General features: G+C 47.2%; 1 protein-coding gene across 1 annotated transcript in view; it reads right to left on the bottom strand.

Annotated features, from left to right (window-relative positions):
* The window catches only part of LAMC1 (laminin subunit gamma 1), a 66237-nt gene extending 49461 nt beyond the window's left edge, over window positions 1–16776 (bottom strand). Inside the window, exon 1 of the mRNA XM_084211637.1 lies at window positions 16278–16776. Within this exon, the coding sequence (XP_084067763.1) occupies window positions 16278–16668 (391 nt within the window). The 5' untranslated portion in view covers window positions 16669–16776. The remainder of the gene's footprint in view (window positions 1–16277) is intronic.
* Between the last annotated feature and the right edge of the window lie 295 nt (window positions 16777–17071).

Genomic DNA, 17071 nt, shown 5'->3' with positions numbered 1-17071 from the left:
CATGTGTGCACGCTATCTTTAGCTAACAAGCCCTTGCTTGCCTTGCTGGCAGGATTCAGCTTGTGCAGGAGCTGGAGACACCCTGCTCCAGAGCAGTCACAAACTCATTGCCTTTGGAGGTAAGGATGCATTTAGCATCAAAAATAAAAAGATCCAGAGATTTTTCAGCCTCTCCCAGCAGGAAGAAGGGCTCGGCACCCCAACAGCCCCAGCAAGACGCTGCAGCTCACATCTTCCAGGGACTTCACACTGCTTTTGAAACCAAGCCCACTGGGGACAGCTTTCAAGCACTGTCTGGGGAGGAGGGAGCTGACTCTTCACCACCTTTCTCCCAAATGTGAGTGAGAGGGAAAGATGAAGCTGCACTACAATGCTGCGCCTGGCCTTGCAAAGGAGCTTCCCCTGATCTGATGGAAGCTCTGCTTCCAGCCAGGATTAAACCAGAAATGTCCTTGGTGCACACTCTACACAAGCACCCCCAGAACCTGAACACCCCATTGGGGATCTCAGTATCTCTTCCCAGCACATCAGAGGCAGCTCCAGGTCAGGAGATGGGCTGGATCTTTCCAGCAAAAGTTGACTGGGCAGGAACTGCTGCATACCCATGCAAAAATGCATTGCTCTGGGGGTTTTCTTGCTCATCTTTAGCTCTGTGTGGGCAGGACATAACTAAAGGGAGACCTCAGTAAGAAAAGCCCTCAAGTATGCTAAACTTGTTTTCCATTCCTCCAGGCACCCGGAAGATTAAGGAAGTAGGTGAAAGTTGCATAAAAAACCTCAATTCTCTCTCTAGGACCAATAAATAGAATTCATTTGCAGGATCAAAGAACACCTTTTTTTTTGTCCCCAAAACCAGAAGGCATGACCATTTTTATTACTATAAACTGCAAAGATTTATCACCATTCATTGGCTGTCTCTGAAGAGCAGCTCTGTACAGGTGGCAGGTGACTTGCAAGAAAACCTCCTCCTAGGAGACACATATGCCAACTTTTGCTGAAAAGCTTCCTAAGAGATGAAAAGAAAGAAATGCTGATGCAACAGCAAGAGCTGTTTTAGTTATTAACCAAATCATTTCAGCCTCCCTCTCTCTTTAATTCTTAGATATGCAATGAGTATCAGAGGTGCAAAACTCCTTCATGAGCTTTGTCTCATCCATCACCATGAGAACTTCCAACTCACCAACTGAAAAGCAAGTTATTGTGGTGTTAATAATTCTAAAATGAATAAGCCTATAATTTTAATCGCACTGGAATCCACTAGCTCCATCTTCAGCATCATTTATGGGAAATTTTTACTTTCACATTATTTTTTAACAGCTTTTTGTGACGAAAAGCTTTAAGAGGACAAACAAGTGGACCATCTATCAAGTTTTTTTTTAGTCTAGATCCATCTGTTGCCCTTGAATCTGCTTCTACACTAGTCAAGCAAATGCAGAAATATCACCTGGCCCACGTAGTGGGCTATTATTAAAAAAAAAACGTATCTCATTATTATTCCTTATGCAAAGTCAGCTAAAACAAGCTTGGACAGCTCAATCTCCAAATAAAGAGGTTTTGCATAAAGTATAACTCTACAAGAATTCAGTTTTTTAACTTAAATACAGACATGAATGTCTTTTCTAAGAAAGCCCTCCCCCAGAAATGTTCTCTGATCTCTCTCACCTTTTTCTCGTTTCTTGCTTCACCTAATGAGCTGCTCCCATGTGCAAGACATAAAAGTGGAAACTTCAAATTCCTTTTATAGAAGTCTGAGTTTTGAAAGCTCACAATAGCTTCTCATAATCCGAAGTCCACACTTTTGAGTTTGTCATAGCATCAGAGAATCCCAGAACTGTTTAGAGTTGGAAAGGACCTTAAAGCTCATTCCACCCCCTGCCATGGGCAAGGACATTTTTCACTAGACCATGTTCCTCCAAGACTCATCCAACCTGGCCTTGGACACTTTCAGGGATCCAGGGGCAGTCACAGCATCTCTGGGCACCCTGTGCCAGGGCCTGCCCACCCTCACAGGGAGGAATTTCTTTCTCAAGTTCTTCTAAAAAAAGTTTTAGGATGTGTTCAAAGTTGTCTGAGACTAGTCTAAGCATGTCCCCCATCCCTGGGCTGTGCATCCTGGTGCCTCTTTCCCACCAGCCAGCACTTACCTGGCCACAGGCACATCTCAGCATCACCAAGACCACCAAAAGGTTATTTTTCCATCAAACTAACTGCTGGCACTTAAGCAAGCAAACTGATCTTACCAACCAAGGACTGTGCCCCCAGCTGCAATAAGTGGACAGGGCTGAGAGACACCAGCACACATGAAAGGCTGTGAAGTCACACCTTCATTCCTTGCTGCCCAGATTTCTAGCACTCCACTGAGCCCCAGGACAGCTACTCTAGAAGGGCACTGCACAATTCACACACACAAAATGCTTCTGCCTTGCACTCTGTTGTCACAGCAACTGAACACAAAGCAGGACTGTCAGCATGAAAGCCTTGGGTGGTGGAAGAAGAGAGGGGGGAAGCAGCAGATGTGCAGGACAAAAATGGCCGGGCGATACAGTACAGAGTTACATGGCAAGTCTTGGACCAGCCCCTGACAGAAAGCCCAAGCCCCCACCAGCTCATCCTTATGGCTTATGCTTCATTCTGGAGCATTATAGAATGGTTTGGGTTGGAAGAAAACTTTAAAGGCCACCCAGTCCAACCCCCTGCAACAAGCAGGGACATCTGCAACTAGAGCAGGTCTCTATCCACCACCTCTCTGGGTAATCTGTTCCACTGTTTTACCACCCTCATTTCTTCCTTGTATCTAAATGAATCAACCCTGCTTTAGTTTAAAAACATCCACCCTTTTCCTACCACTCTTAAAAAGTCTGTCCCCACCTTTTTTATTAGTTCCCATTAAGTACTGAAAGGAAGAAGTTTAATGATGATTTGATTGTTTTACCTTGATAAGATACCTCAAAAAACAGTGGTGTGTGTTCTTTAGGCGCAGTAAATGAAGATGTTTCAGGAATTGCTTACCAATTATTTATTAATCCTTTTTTAATTACTGATTCAGAATGACCAGTAATCTTTTCCAATAAGGACATGAATCTTCCCCTTTGGAATCTTTAAACATGCATTTCTAAAGGATGCAAAGAAACTAGGAGTTACACACTCTTTTAACTACTAATGTTTACACTTCAAAGCAAACCTCTGCTACTAGAACTAAATAATTAATCATCACCTCTATGACAAAAAGCATATGATGTTCCACTCTGCAAACCACGGTCACTTGCCTAAAGACTCTTTCTTCTCTGCAAGCAGATGCAAGAAGAAGAAAGTGCCTTCAGCGTCTACCTCAGGAAGCAAGACATGTGGAAAGCCACCATGGATTTTTTTATTATTTGTTTTTGAGGCTATTCTTATTTTACATCTGACAAGACACACTGTAGTACCACTGAAGCAACTGCCACTTCTTTCCCAGGGGTAGCCAAACATCAGGTGACTTGATGAGGAACATACGAGACCCTTAACAGGCTCCATGCCTCCTATCCAGCCAAAACCTTTTGCAATCCATTGCCATTTCTGGAGGGTTACCTCTGCTGAAAGTACCCCACATGAAGAGTACCCCACATGAAGAGAGGAGCTGAATGGTGCCAGCGCCGTGGCGGCGGTGGGGACCACAGCGAGCAATTCCCCGATAAGGAGCCCAGACAAGATCAACCTTTCAGCACTGCAAAACCCTGTAAAAACTTCTCAATTGATACAGCCTGAGAACGCACAAACCTACAACAACAATATTTTCCCGAATTAGAGAAAAGGAAAAGGTGAAGACACATGAGAACAACATGGCCAACACTAAGGTCAGTGAAAGGAAGGAAGGGGAGGAGGTGCTCCAAACGTCAGAGCTGAGACTCTTCTGGAAGCCATGGTGAGGACTATAATGCAGCCAACTGTCTCCCTGTAATTCATCAAGTGCATGGGAGGATGCAGAGATCCACCTGGAGCCATGAAAAAAGGTGCTCACCTGGATGCTAAAAAGCTCTAGAGACCCTAAATGAGAGAGAAGGGCCCTTGCTTCCAAACTAGAACAGCTCATCCATAATAGAGTACACCCCACGAACTAAAAGGACCCATGCCATGGTAGTTTGGGAAGACCATTTTGCCCATGGGAGGGATTCACGTTACAGCAGGTCAGGCAGGACTGCTACTCATGAAAATTAGAACCATGTTGAAGAAGTTTACAGAAAACTCCTCTCCCATGGGAAGGACCCCATGGCATAGCAAAAGAGACTCCTCTCCCTAAGTGAACTGAAGAAAGATTTTTAGAAGTGACAAACCAACTAAAAACACCATGTTTTGTTTCCCTGCACTATCAGTGGGAAGGAAGGAAGGGCTGGAAGAGGGGAAAAGGTGTTCTAAAGGTTTATTTTACTTCTCATTACCCACTTTTAATTCTGTTAATAAGAAATTTTCTTTATACTGTTTAAGTTTGAACCTGTTTTGCCTATGAAGTGTTTTTCTCCTAATCCTTATCATTTAGTCTTTCAGGTTTTTTTCCCCCTCCTCTGCTCAGCTGAAGCAGAGGAAAAGAAGTGAATGATTTTCCTGAGTGCCTGGCTTTTGGCCAGTGTCAAACCACAACAACAGTTCAGACTCTTACCAGCAAATTTTTCAAACAAGCCAGCACCCATGTCCCTCCTCAGAGGGGCTCAACAGAGAACATTTCACCCTGTGACGCAAATCACACACACAGAGCAGAGACGTGAATCAAACCCTTCATGCTTTCACGGGTCCAATGGCAACACCACCTCCTTTCCTGGGGGTCTCTCCCACTGCTCTCCTGCGTTTCCCAGAAGCCAGGAGCAGCTTTCTGCAGGGGCCCAGAGGACACGGTGGGGGGCTGAGCACCGGGGATGCCGGGTCCCAGCAGCTTGTGTTTGTTTGCAGGAAGGACAAACGCCAGGGGCTGCCAGCACTGCTGTGAATTTCAAAGCACAGTTCAAACTTTCCGGTACACAGCTCTAATGAAGCAGATTAACAACTTCAAATTCTGTCCCTTTCGCTGAACCACCTCTCTTCCCACAGCCGATCTCTGTACCCCAGCATTCAATAACGCTCCCATCCATGGCATCATCCTTTTTCAAAACACTTCATTCCCTCCCACTGCTTTCAAGTCAACTTTGACTTTTTCTGGGTAAAAGCAATAAAGAAAGTCAGGATTTGTAGGACAGAAGGACTGGAAGACAGGGTCCCTCCCACCCACCAGAGCAGCATGTTAATGTTCTAACACGCAGTTCACAAAAGAACATACCACAGCCCTGAAGTTACAAAACAGACTGAATGGCTGATATGAAGAAGGTGATAAATTCACAGACAAATTAACGAGGAGACATATTCAGTACAAGGTTTCACAACAGGAAGAATTGAGATTCCTATGAACATTTTTAACCTTTTCCACACAATAGTTAGCGTCACTGTCCAGGCAGAGATCAGTGTCAGACCACAACACTGCTCTAACTGCATATCCAAATCCTTGATAAATTAACCATTAATTTGTTGAGTAACTACAACAAAACCAGAGCCAACTGCTTCAAATACACCACAAAACTAGCCTAGTGCCTTCCCTGACACAAGAGTTTTTAAAGGCCTGTACCCAGCTGGTGACTGTGGTGTTCATGAGCTGTCAATGCCACAGCTGCACCATAGCTGCTCCAAGAAATTTTCAACACCATGGGACTATGAATTACGAGCAAAACATGACTTACCATCAAAAAACTGTTACTGCCATGTTTTTGCTGGAACTTGAAGAAAATCAAAGCACAGAAAGACAACAAACCCAGCTTTGGGAATCTTGTGATAGTCTTTCTCAGAGCTATCCTTGTACTTTCAGAGCCACAGAAAAACACATTTTCCTAGCGAGTTCTAAATGTATCAATGGATATCAGATTAAAGATCTTTTAAGAGTGCCTGTTGGAGTTTTTTAGAAATTGTGTGCTTCGTACTCAAAAACTGTTGGCAGTCTGCCAGAGAATTGAGAGAACCAATGTGGGGTGTGAAGGAGTGCCCCAAGTTCATGATTCACAGCCTTTCCAGCATCTCCCAAAAAAGTTGTGGGCTTCTCCTGACACAGCTCCTACATCTTACAAGGAATGGAAGTATAGGAAAATAGGGCCACAAGGAAATATGTGGCAGAGAAAATACATGTTAAGTTGCTAACAGTAAAAAAGGCCCTTACTTCCTGAAAGTACTACAAAGCTTTTGGAAAACTTCATCTCTGTATCATTACTAACAAATAATCTGTACTTTGTCCCACAAGGAAACAGGGTTTAGCTGCCCCAGGACTGTCCCTGCTCACCCCCCTGCAATGTGGGCTGGCCCTGGATGGGAGGGAGGGTGTGAGAAAGGGGCAGCACACAGGGATGCGTGCAGAGTCACTCTGCTTAGAAAGCAGAAGGGCAGTGACTCGTGTAATGCCTGTAAATTTGATCAGTAAACTCATGCCAGCAGAGCACGGATGGAGGGCACAAAAGAGCCATCCCAGCGCCCAGCAACCCTCCCAGCTCCACCTGCAACCCCAGAAGAACAAGGCAGGGAGGGCAAGCAGGGCAAAAACTAGATTTCATTAAGTAGACATTGCACAATGACAGTGGGTTGTGGCTTTATTCAGAGTTCACATTTTGCTCTGGCAGTGGCACCCACTCTGCAGCAGCTGCCCCATCCTTGCAGCCCCAACTCTCTGTACTCCAAGCTTGTAGTAACTTCTTCACAACCCTGCTGGGAGTCAACAGAGACAAACATTTGGTTTTATGACCAAAAAACTGGCTTCAACTTGTAACAGCCTTCTGATGAGGGGCTTCCATCCCCACCCAGTCCCTAACATGTGCAAGATGAGAAACCATGGAATACTGAGCATTTATGGATTTTGAACTTGCTCTGTATTTCTCAGTCTAACCAAAATGAAACCACCAGCACTTGTCTGTACACATGTACAAAGCAGTGAGTGTACAAGGGCAATGCTACCCAGGCAGACCAAGGCTGCTGCCAGGACTAGAACTGTGGGAGATCTCAGCTCAAAAACCTCATCCCAGGAAGGGGGTTACCCTCCCAATCTGCACAGCCCAGGGACATCTCAGTACCAGGAAAACAGGAGTGGGGAGGAGGGGAAACACAGGAAGACTGCAAGGAGCTTCAGGAAGGGGAAAAAAAGGGAGATAGGAGACAGTAAACAAACAGATCTGCAAGCTTTGAGCAACCACAGCCTTCATCAACAGCTTCTTAACAAGTTCATCAAGCAGATTCAGTGTTGAGAAATCCCTTGTCCTGTGTAACTCCAGCAAGGACAGCAGGAGCCATGAGACCATGGAAGGCAGCCAGTGAAAGCAGAGGAAGCAGCAGCTGGAGGGAAGCATCAGCTGCTGTCACACAATAAAAGGAGGTTGTGGGCCAAGCCCAGCACCTTGACAGCCACAGGCAGGAGCAGGACAGAGGGAGACATGCTGGATCCTCACAAATAACCCATGTTTTTTCAGAAGCTGAGAAGCAAGGGCAGCCTGACCAGGGCGGCTCCCCAGGGACCAGCCCTGCAAGCTGCTGGGAAGAAAATCCCACTGCAATATCCCACCAGATGGGAGCATGCAAAGGACTGCAGATGAAAGGACTATAAATAATCAGCATAATCAGAGCTGACCCAGGACAAGAACATTTTCTTTTCTCTCAGTCAAACAGTCCCACACAAAACTGACATCAAGAAGCATTTTGATGGTACTTTTTCCAGAAGGGGCTGAGTTTTCATTCCACTAATCTCAGTAAGAGATACACCCAAAACAAACTGAGCCTTTCAAAGTACATGACTTATACTGTATTTACAAGGTTGTGGAGTATAAGAAGGCAGCAAGAAAAGAGTCCCTTTATCCCTCTTGAAGAGTTTCAATGCAACCACTTCCTTGAAAAGACTCCAAGACACATTATCTTTTAATTCAAAGATAAGAAAGATTCACCTTCCTGAAACAAAGTATACAGGGAAAGGAAAAGTTTTTAAAAATTAAAGAACAACCTGTTGAGCACTTCTGATATTTTCCCCCCGCCAAAATTAACCAAACTGGACCAAGTGCAACATGCTGCACAAGCAGCTGCTCACTGAGGTAGGAACGAGATCTTTTTTGATGCCAAGTAGGTTGAGCTATAAAGCAGACTTTGGAAAAAAAAACCAAAAAAAACTTGTAAGAAGAAAGCAGTGCTTAGAACTGGGCTGGTGCCAAGCCCAAACTCCACAGCGCTCCCTCAGTCTTGGAGCACCAAAAGGAATGAGCATTTCAGGCAACTCACTGGGAAACCAAGGGCTACCATGTCCAGCCAGCCACTGCCCACTTGAGCACACATTTGATGAACAATCTCTGTTATCAAGCAAGTTTTAATATTTGATAGCTTTAAGGAGGTTTGGGATTTTTTTTTAAGAGGTGATCTTCGCACTACAGAGGGTTAAGAACAATGGAAGGGTCAGGTCTGCCTGCTTTGCACTTCAGGTCAGGTGCCACTCCTGAAGCTATTTAACCCTGGTTCTGCATCCTGGCCTTCCCACAGGAGCATCTCAAGCCCCAGAGGATGAAACAGCCATTTACCTTGTTCTCCTGTAAAACACAGGACCCACTACAAAGCCAAGTCAAATAAACAGTTCTCCAAGCACACCAAAGTCTGTACCAGAAATGAGAACATTGCAGAAAGCTGAGCCAAGAACCCACAAACCCTGGGTCTTTTCAAATTCTCAATATATCATCTCTACAAACATCTTAAAAGTCTTCCCCTTCCCCCACAAAAACACCAAACCCCCAAACAACTGTACAAATAAGGCCTCAAGCTCCCTGGAAATGTACCTCCCATGTACAAGATGGTACTAGTTTACCTGCCAAAGGAGAAAAGAAAAAAAAAAAAGTCCAATAATAGTTTTTGGATAGTTTTTGGATAATATTTCTAAATGAGGAAATTTTGAAATTCTCCATTGCTGAACACAGCTGTGTTGTGTCAGAACTGCAGGCATGATTACCACTGGAAACAGCTCTTTGATGACTATCACACTGGAATATCTAAAACAAGTAGAAGCATGGAAACAAAAAGTGCTTTGCCACCCAGTTTCAAACAGAATGCTGAAGACCACTGAATAATATATGAGGGGGTTGGTGGGAATTTGGGGTTTTTTGGTGAAAGATCTCTCGAATAGGGCTGGGCTGGTAGAAAAAAAGACTGAGGCTTTCTTTAAATTTAAATAAAATTACCTTGCTATTTCAGATCCTGTTGCAGCTGATGAGTTTTCACCATTTTCCAAGCTTCTAAATGAGAAAAATTCCTAGAAATTATGTTTTACCTCAAAAGTACCTAAAAGCCCACCAAGGCTACCAGCAGCTTGCACCTTTGATCTGGCAAGCTACAAAAGGCAGCTTCTCCTCTCATATTCCTGCTCCTGTTTGACACTTGCACATGCCTACTAGCAGCAGCTTTCTGATCTCATGGTTTGTTGGCAGCTGTTGTGAGGCTCTCATCAATGCTGATGTGACAACCAACGTCACCTGCACACTGCTAAAAACCCAAAGTTACTCATGGAATGCTGTGGACAATGAGAGCAATCCCCAGTACACCCTCTGGAAATGGCTAAGAGATTATCCTAATTTTACAAAGAGTTTCAAACACAGCTAGTGATGTCCTCAACAGAAGCAGCCACATTCATCCCTGCCTTAAAGGCTGCAAAGCTTGATTTGAGACACACAGGGCTATCTGGGGGGGTGGGGGAAACATATTCCTTTCTGTATGGTGGGACAGCAGACCCAGCAAGATTTGTGCAATTCATTATGAAACTAAGAAACTCATGTTATTTTCTGATCAAAACACACCATGATAGCCACCAATAAGCAAGATCTCATGGTTAAGAGATGTGTAATAGCAGGCTAGAATGGTTCTTTGCATGCCAGAGCTTACATGGGGGGCAGCAGCCCAGGGTGAGCTTCCAAAGGTTGTTACGGACCAGAGATGGTGAATTCAGATGTGATGTTTAACATGCCAGATCCCATACCCCAGTTAACCCACGGGAAGAGCATGCAGCCAGAGGGTAAAATCACTCGGCATGGCCTCACCAGTGGTGGTGAGCACTGAATTAGGGCCCCAGGACACAAGCAGGAGGTCTTCGCCAGACAAAGGTGGGAAGCATAATGCTCACAGCCTTTCTTCATATGGTGAATCCAAGATCCAAGTTTCCCATCCATCTACACTGGAAATTCTTTTCTCTAAGTGTTGTTTGCAGAGCAATCCTGTTTTTCATTTCCATGGGAAGAGGCAGCCTGGGATTTTCACTTGCAGACTCAGAGAGGCCACAAGAGCCTCCCAAAGCCTCAGGCTACAAGAGAAATGTACCTAATAAGCCAGAAGCTTTTCAGCACACTAACAAATCTGAGCAGCAAACTGTTTCAAAGCTTTAAACCCACAAAAGGAACTGACTGTGTGAAAACCTGCAACTACTTCTTCTACCAACTCAGGGCAAGCACCACAAATAGCAGCAAAAAGGTTCTGCAGAAAAATACCACACAGTTCCAGCTCTCTCTACCCCCCCAAAGTAAGTGTCCTGCCATGTATAGCATTCCCAAAGGCGTCAGGCAGAGGCATCAGCATCCCGAGACAGAGCAGGAGAACAACTTGGGAATTTGAAGTGTATGCAGGAAGTGATACCTTTATATAACTGCACTGAATAACTGCTGGCCACTAAAAGCCCCATCTCTTCAGTACTCCTGTTGAAACCTGCAAAATGTAAATCGAGCCTTTGCGAGACCAACTAAAATAGCGTCTCCCCGAGGGCTCCGCAAATACCACGGCAAAGCCCAGGCTCCCGACACGCCCTGAACACCGGCCTTGGAGCTGGAAATGCCCTCCCAACGCCTTAATTACCACTGAGCCTTTAAATTGCAGCTACACTAGGCAAAGCTTCACGTGCACACATACACCCTGCTTGCTTGCACTTGGTTTTTTCCACGGTGGTTCCCTAAGGAAAGCAGCAAACCACAGCCTCATAAAGTTTTAATGGGATAACTGGCAAACTGAGGGCATCGCTGCACTGGATAAAACAGAGCAACTGCATCCCAGTGCTATAAACTATCTACTTGATTTAAGTCCCATTTTATAGCTCTCCCTTCTGGAAAAAAAAACCCCATTGGTCTTCTGTACTCAAAAAAACCTCTGGCCTGCTAAAAACAACAGGCAAATCAAGCCAGGGCTGAGCATAAGAACTGGCAACTCGCCTGGGTTTCCTTGCAAATGCCTTCAAATGGCAGTCATGCCTCAAACCATGCTTTGCCGGCAAAGTATATATAACCAAGCATCCTCGCTCTCCTCAGAGCCAAATAAAGGACTGAGCGGGAGGGAAAGGGGGAGGGGAAGGACATGGGTAATTCATTTCTTTAGCAACCAACAGCTTTCACAAGTTTTTCTTTATGTATACAAGACACCATCCAGCTTGGTGACATGAGTTTCCACGCTGTTCTATAGTAAGGATTTCAGGAGCTGACATGCTGACATGTTTTTAACCAAGGCAACCAGCAATTTCATCTTTCTTCCAGACAGGCAGCCTACCAGAGGGCTGCTTCCAGCACCAAACACTGTCTTCTCTTCTGAGGCAATAACAGAAGAGGAAGGAATTGATCTTGTCTGCCTTCCAGATAGTCCTGAATTCATAGCCAGGCCACCAGCATCATCAGTCAAGCACATCTGGACACCATCCCCGCTGAGATGCAGAGGATAGTCACCTGCTCCAGGAACTGGACTGCTCCGAGCTCAGAGCTGATAAAAGCATGGCTGCTCTCAGTGGAGATGGAGTCATCACCCCACCATGGAACAGCCACCAGCATGCTGAGGAGGCTTCCTCTTTATCCAAGGAACAAAACCCTGTGATAGTAACAAATCACAATAGCTGAAATCAAGGTGTGAGAGTGGTCCAGAAAGTAAAAGTGGTGGGGAAAAATGAGAGGTGGCTCTAGCAGAGCTGCAAAGGCACATGTAGAAGTAGATTTTAAAAAGGGTAGAAACAACAGAAAGCACACAGAAATTAGAGCTGCAGAAGGAAAGAGTGGGAATCTGCTCTGAAAAAACGCACACCTTTGCCCCAGCAAGAGCACCCAGTGCCAAAAATATTCCATGTACCTCCATACTGCCTCTTTCCCCCTTCTTCCAGCGTTCAAGGGAGCATCTTCAACAACACGGCGTTGTTTCTGTGTGTCAGGGGTCTACAGCAATGCTGTGCTCAAGTGTATGCACACAAAGCACTGGGGAGATGCCAGAGCTATCCCAGGGCTCCCAGGACAAGCAAACAGCACAGACAGTAAAAATAACGTGACACCCTGGCTTCAAAAACAAAGCAGACAACGCACTGTTAAGGCCTTGGCTTCCATCTTCCACTTGAAAGCTGGCACCACTGCCTCAAAGTTCCTTTTTTTGGGAATATATGGGAACATAGTGGGAGAGCGGTAAGAAAAAAAAAAAAGACTGGCTGGGTCAAGTCTAAATAAGTAATAAATTCTGAGGAAATGGAAAATGGGGAAGCCAAGGGATACTTTTAAGAAATGCGGAAGAAAGGACACAGCAATGCTCTCCCCTCCTCTCACTCACTAACCTAATTATCCAGACACGACCCTATGAACAGGTTCAGCTCCCCCTTCTCCTGACTTACAGCTGCAAATTCATGTCTCCAGGCCTTTTACCTACCCTTACTTAGGGGGTCTTAATACCCTCTCATACAAAGAGAAAGAGCCTTTGTAACTCCAGATGCTCCTGGTGTGGGGAGTGGTAATTATCCCTATTCCCCTCTCTCCAGGGAGCACCCTAACTTCTGGACACAGATGTCATCCCCAAACACTCCCAGGATCTGAGCCTTTAACTCAATAGTAGTGATCTGTGCTGTGTTTTTCCTATCAGGCTTTGTGCTGGCACCTAGTCCCAAAACTAAAGGTTTTTGAACTGCACATTGTAAGGAGGTTCAAAGAAATCCACATTCACATGTTTGCAACAGACCTGCAGTTCTTACTGACCTTTTGCAGGCCCCTCTGAAATGTTAATGCTGTTCTACACGGACTGAACATCGCTGGATGTTAATCAAGATATCTCAAACTGCCAAAAAACTCAGCACAGGGCAGCATGTACATGAAACCTAGAGTCAATGCAGCTGGTGCTGACCAGGTGCAAAACAGCATTAACCATTCAGGACACCAACTCTTTCAGAAATAAAGGCAACTACGGCATCAAATAAGGATATGGGTCTGAGCACAGAGCTTAATCCTCAAAGACCAGGCAGAACTAACTGCATGAAAGGGCTTTGTGCCCCAGAATGCCTTTATGTGCTATCGAGTGCATAAATACTTGTCAAGCTCCTTGCCTCTTTCTCTTAGTGACGTCAGTAATTAAGTGTCCCACAGACCATAGTGCCTGCGGGCACACAGAACCCAAAAGCAGCACCCAGCAGCTCACTCAAAGATGGTTTTAAGACCTCACAAAAGTAGGGAAGAGCAATGCTGCAGAGAAGTTTGGGGCATTTCAGGCTAAAAAGGCACTGTCAGTACTCAACAGCTCTTCAACCTGCCACGAATTCAGCAACACAGAGAATCACACAGCACATGTGCAGAGAGCTAAATGCTTTGCTGCTGTCATCTTAAAACCAACTTCACCACCACCATGCCCACAACAAGCTTCTGATTCTTAAAAGGCTTTATACTAAAAATATCCCACCCAAAAGCCTAACTAGGAAAAATCAGACCAAAAAACCCACTCAAATATATCAAAGTTGGTCAGGCAGCTTCTGCTTTAAAGTTGTACTCTACTCAAAAAACACGGCAAAGCAAATTCCCAAAGCTCCAAGAGCCTGCAAACAAACCCGGAACACAGTGAAAGTGCTGCAGTGCTACAGTATTTTGAAGATGCAGATGTTTTCAGCAAAACATGTGCATTTCTTCAAAGCCCAGGACACAGCACACTGCTCCCAGTACTGTTTTTCAAAGAACACACATATACACATGGATACACAAAACCAAGGACACCAGTAATACAGATGGGTCTGTAAGTCTTGCCTTGATAATGAGAATTACACTGACTGTTATTAAAAAATAAGTTGAGATCAAATCTTTGCTTTCCAGGACTTTTCAAAAAAAAATTCCTAATGTACAAAGAGATATGCTTATGTGGTATATTTATATTGGAGCTCCAAACAGAAGGAAACACTTTAGGGCAGAGAGGCTTCTGGGGCACATGGATATGCTCATCAGGTGACCCCTAGTACAGGACTCAGTGCCATCAACTACATCTCACCAGTGCAGGTGAGAGCTCTCACAAGATCCAGCTCTCCAAGCCCTAACACCATTTTTCACCTGAATTAGAACTGTTATTGATACTAAACTTAATGCTCAACAGCTGCTCTCGACTAGAAGCTGTCAATGGCCGCAGTGGGGCTTTCTTTAATATTTACTTGATGTAATGACATGAGGATATAAGTTGTGGTTTCAACTTTCTCTCGGCTGGCTTGTCTTCCAGTTATTAAATGATTACTCTTCCTCCATGTCATGATAGCTTGAATAACTGAATGAACAGAAAAGAAAACCTTGTCCACAGACCTAAGTGAAGGCTATAACACTTTATCCCAAAGAAACCTCTGGAACTGACAACCAATCAGAAAACTCACCTCTTTTTTTGACTGGCTGTTGCAGTTCAGCAGCAATGCTGGCTGTTGACACACCTAACCCACCCAGCAATTAAAGGACAATGCTGCCCCGGGGGATAAGAGGATACACGGCAGATGTGCCCTTGCACACGTGATTTCCCACAGTGCCTGCCACTTTTCAAACCAACATCTCCCACCTGCATCCAAAGCTTGTGGTCGGGAAAACTCCATGATCCAATTCTGAGCTTGGCTGCACTGGGTTACCAGTGGGACTTGATCTTAAAGGTCTTTTCACAGAACCATAGAATGGTTGAAGTTGGAAGGGACTTTAGGCTCATCTCATTCCACTCCCTGCCATGGCTGGGACACCTTGCATTGGATCACGTTGCTCCAAGACCCGTCCAACCTGGCCTAGGATACTTCCAGGGATGGGGCATCCACAGCTCCTCTGTGCCAGTACCTCACCATCCTCACTGGGAACAATTTCTTTCTACTATTTTTCCAATCTAAATGGCTCAATGATCCCTGGTGCGTGGGGTGGGACATGACCATTGCAACCTGCTCCACTTCCAGGAACCTCTGGCAGTGCAGCCTCTCCTCTCACAAACCAACAGTACCTCCAATATAGACTGCAGTGGAGCAACCCCTGCAATATTCACTGGAAAATGCTGAAAATCAAGTTTACCAAGCAGTGTTGAGCAGATGTAAGCTACCAGCTGAGGGATGAAGAAGCAGCACGGGGCCAGACCCCTGGCTGAGGACATCCCAACACAACCATGGGGTGCAGGCAGCATTGATTAAGACCTGGTGAACATGGCTGAGGACCTGCAAAGCGGGAACTCAATGACATTCCCTGAGCACTGGACCACCCAGGGCCTGGTTACTGGCACTCACCCATGCATGGCCCCAGCAATGCCCACTGTGCAGGTACCTTTCAGCCCAGAATCACAGAATGGGGCAGGTCAGAAGGGACCACAGTGGGGTCCCACCTCTCTGCTCAGGCTGGGTACATGGCACAGGATTGTGTCCCAACAGGTCTGGAATACCTCCAAGTGAGAGACTCCACAGCCTCTCAGGTCTCTGTTCCAGTGCTTGGTCACTGCACAGGAAAGAAGTTCTTCATTATGTTCAGGTGGAACTTCTCGGGCATCCATTTCTGCCCATGGCCTCTCATCCCATTGCTGGGTCCCAGGGAGCAGTATGCTATGTCCAGCCTCTGAGCCCTCCCTGCAGACAGGGACAGACAGGGCTCCTCTCAGCCATCTCCTCTCTAAGCTGAACACTCCCACCTCATGAGAGAGATGCTCCAATCTCTCCATCATCTCCACAACTTCTGCTAGACCCGCTCCAGGTCCTAATGAGCCCAGACCTGGACACAGCATTCCCGATGTGCCTCACTAGGCCTGAGGACAGGGGCAGGATCCGCCCTGGAAGAGCTGACTATGTCGGCCCAAACGCCCCCGGGGACACCACTGCGCACAGGGCATGCTCGTGGACACCTCCGTGTCCACCAGGAGTCCCAGCTGCCTTCGCAGAGCTGCCCTCCAGCAGCTCACTCCCAGCTGCGCTGGTGCCCAGGCCACTCTTCCCCGGGCGCCCTCGCCCCCTGCCCGCTCCCCGTCCTTACCCAGGTGCAGGGTAAGGTTGACGGCGGTGGGGTGCTGCACGCCGGCCAGCATGGTGCGGCTCTGCCACCAGGTCGCGTCGGCCGGGCTGTTGTAGTCGGTGAGGAAGGCGGCGCCATGGCTCAGGTGCGGCTGGGCGGCGTCGCAGAGGTGGCAGGACTGGGTGACGCCGGTGACCCCGGTCTGCACGCAGTACTCCTCGGCCGGCGTCCCGCACGTGTGCGTGGCCAGCACCGTAGCGTTGAACGCCGCGTTCACGAACTCGGGCATGCAGCGCTGCGCCCGCCCGCTCCGCTCCTCCAAGCACTCGTCCATGGCAGCGCCGCACCGCGCGGGCGCCCACAGCCACAGCACCCACAGCCACAGCGCCCAGCGCTCGCCGCCGCCCCCCATGGCGGGGCTGCCGGAGCCGGCGGGGGCACGGACGGGGGCCGCTCGCTCGCCGAGTGCCACCGCTCCGCGCCGGCCGCGGGCTGAGACGGGCGAGGCCCGGCGGGGCGAGGCGAGGCGAGGCGGGGCGGGCGCGGAGCAGGCCGGGAGCGGAGTCCCGCAGCGTAGCCGGGCTGGAGCTGCCCCCGCCTTGCGGAATGTGCCGGCTTAAAGCGGCGATGGCGGCTGTGGGCCCGCTCCCGCAGCCCGGGAGGTGTCCCGCCCTCGCCCCACTGCAGCGCCGAGTGAGTGACGGCGGCAGGGCGCCGGGCCTGCCAGCGCCCCCGCACCGGCACACCCCCCAAAGCGGCGCCTTTTACACACTCACTGAAGCACTCAGGTTGGGAAAGACCTCCAGGATCAGCGA

The sequence above is a fragment of the Fringilla coelebs genome, assembly GCF_963513975.1.
Source record: "Fringilla coelebs genome assembly, chromosome: 9".
Lineage (NCBI taxonomy): Eukaryota > Metazoa > Chordata > Aves > Passeriformes > Fringillidae > Fringilla > Fringilla coelebs.
This window is presented reverse-complemented; position numbering and strand designations above follow the sequence as displayed.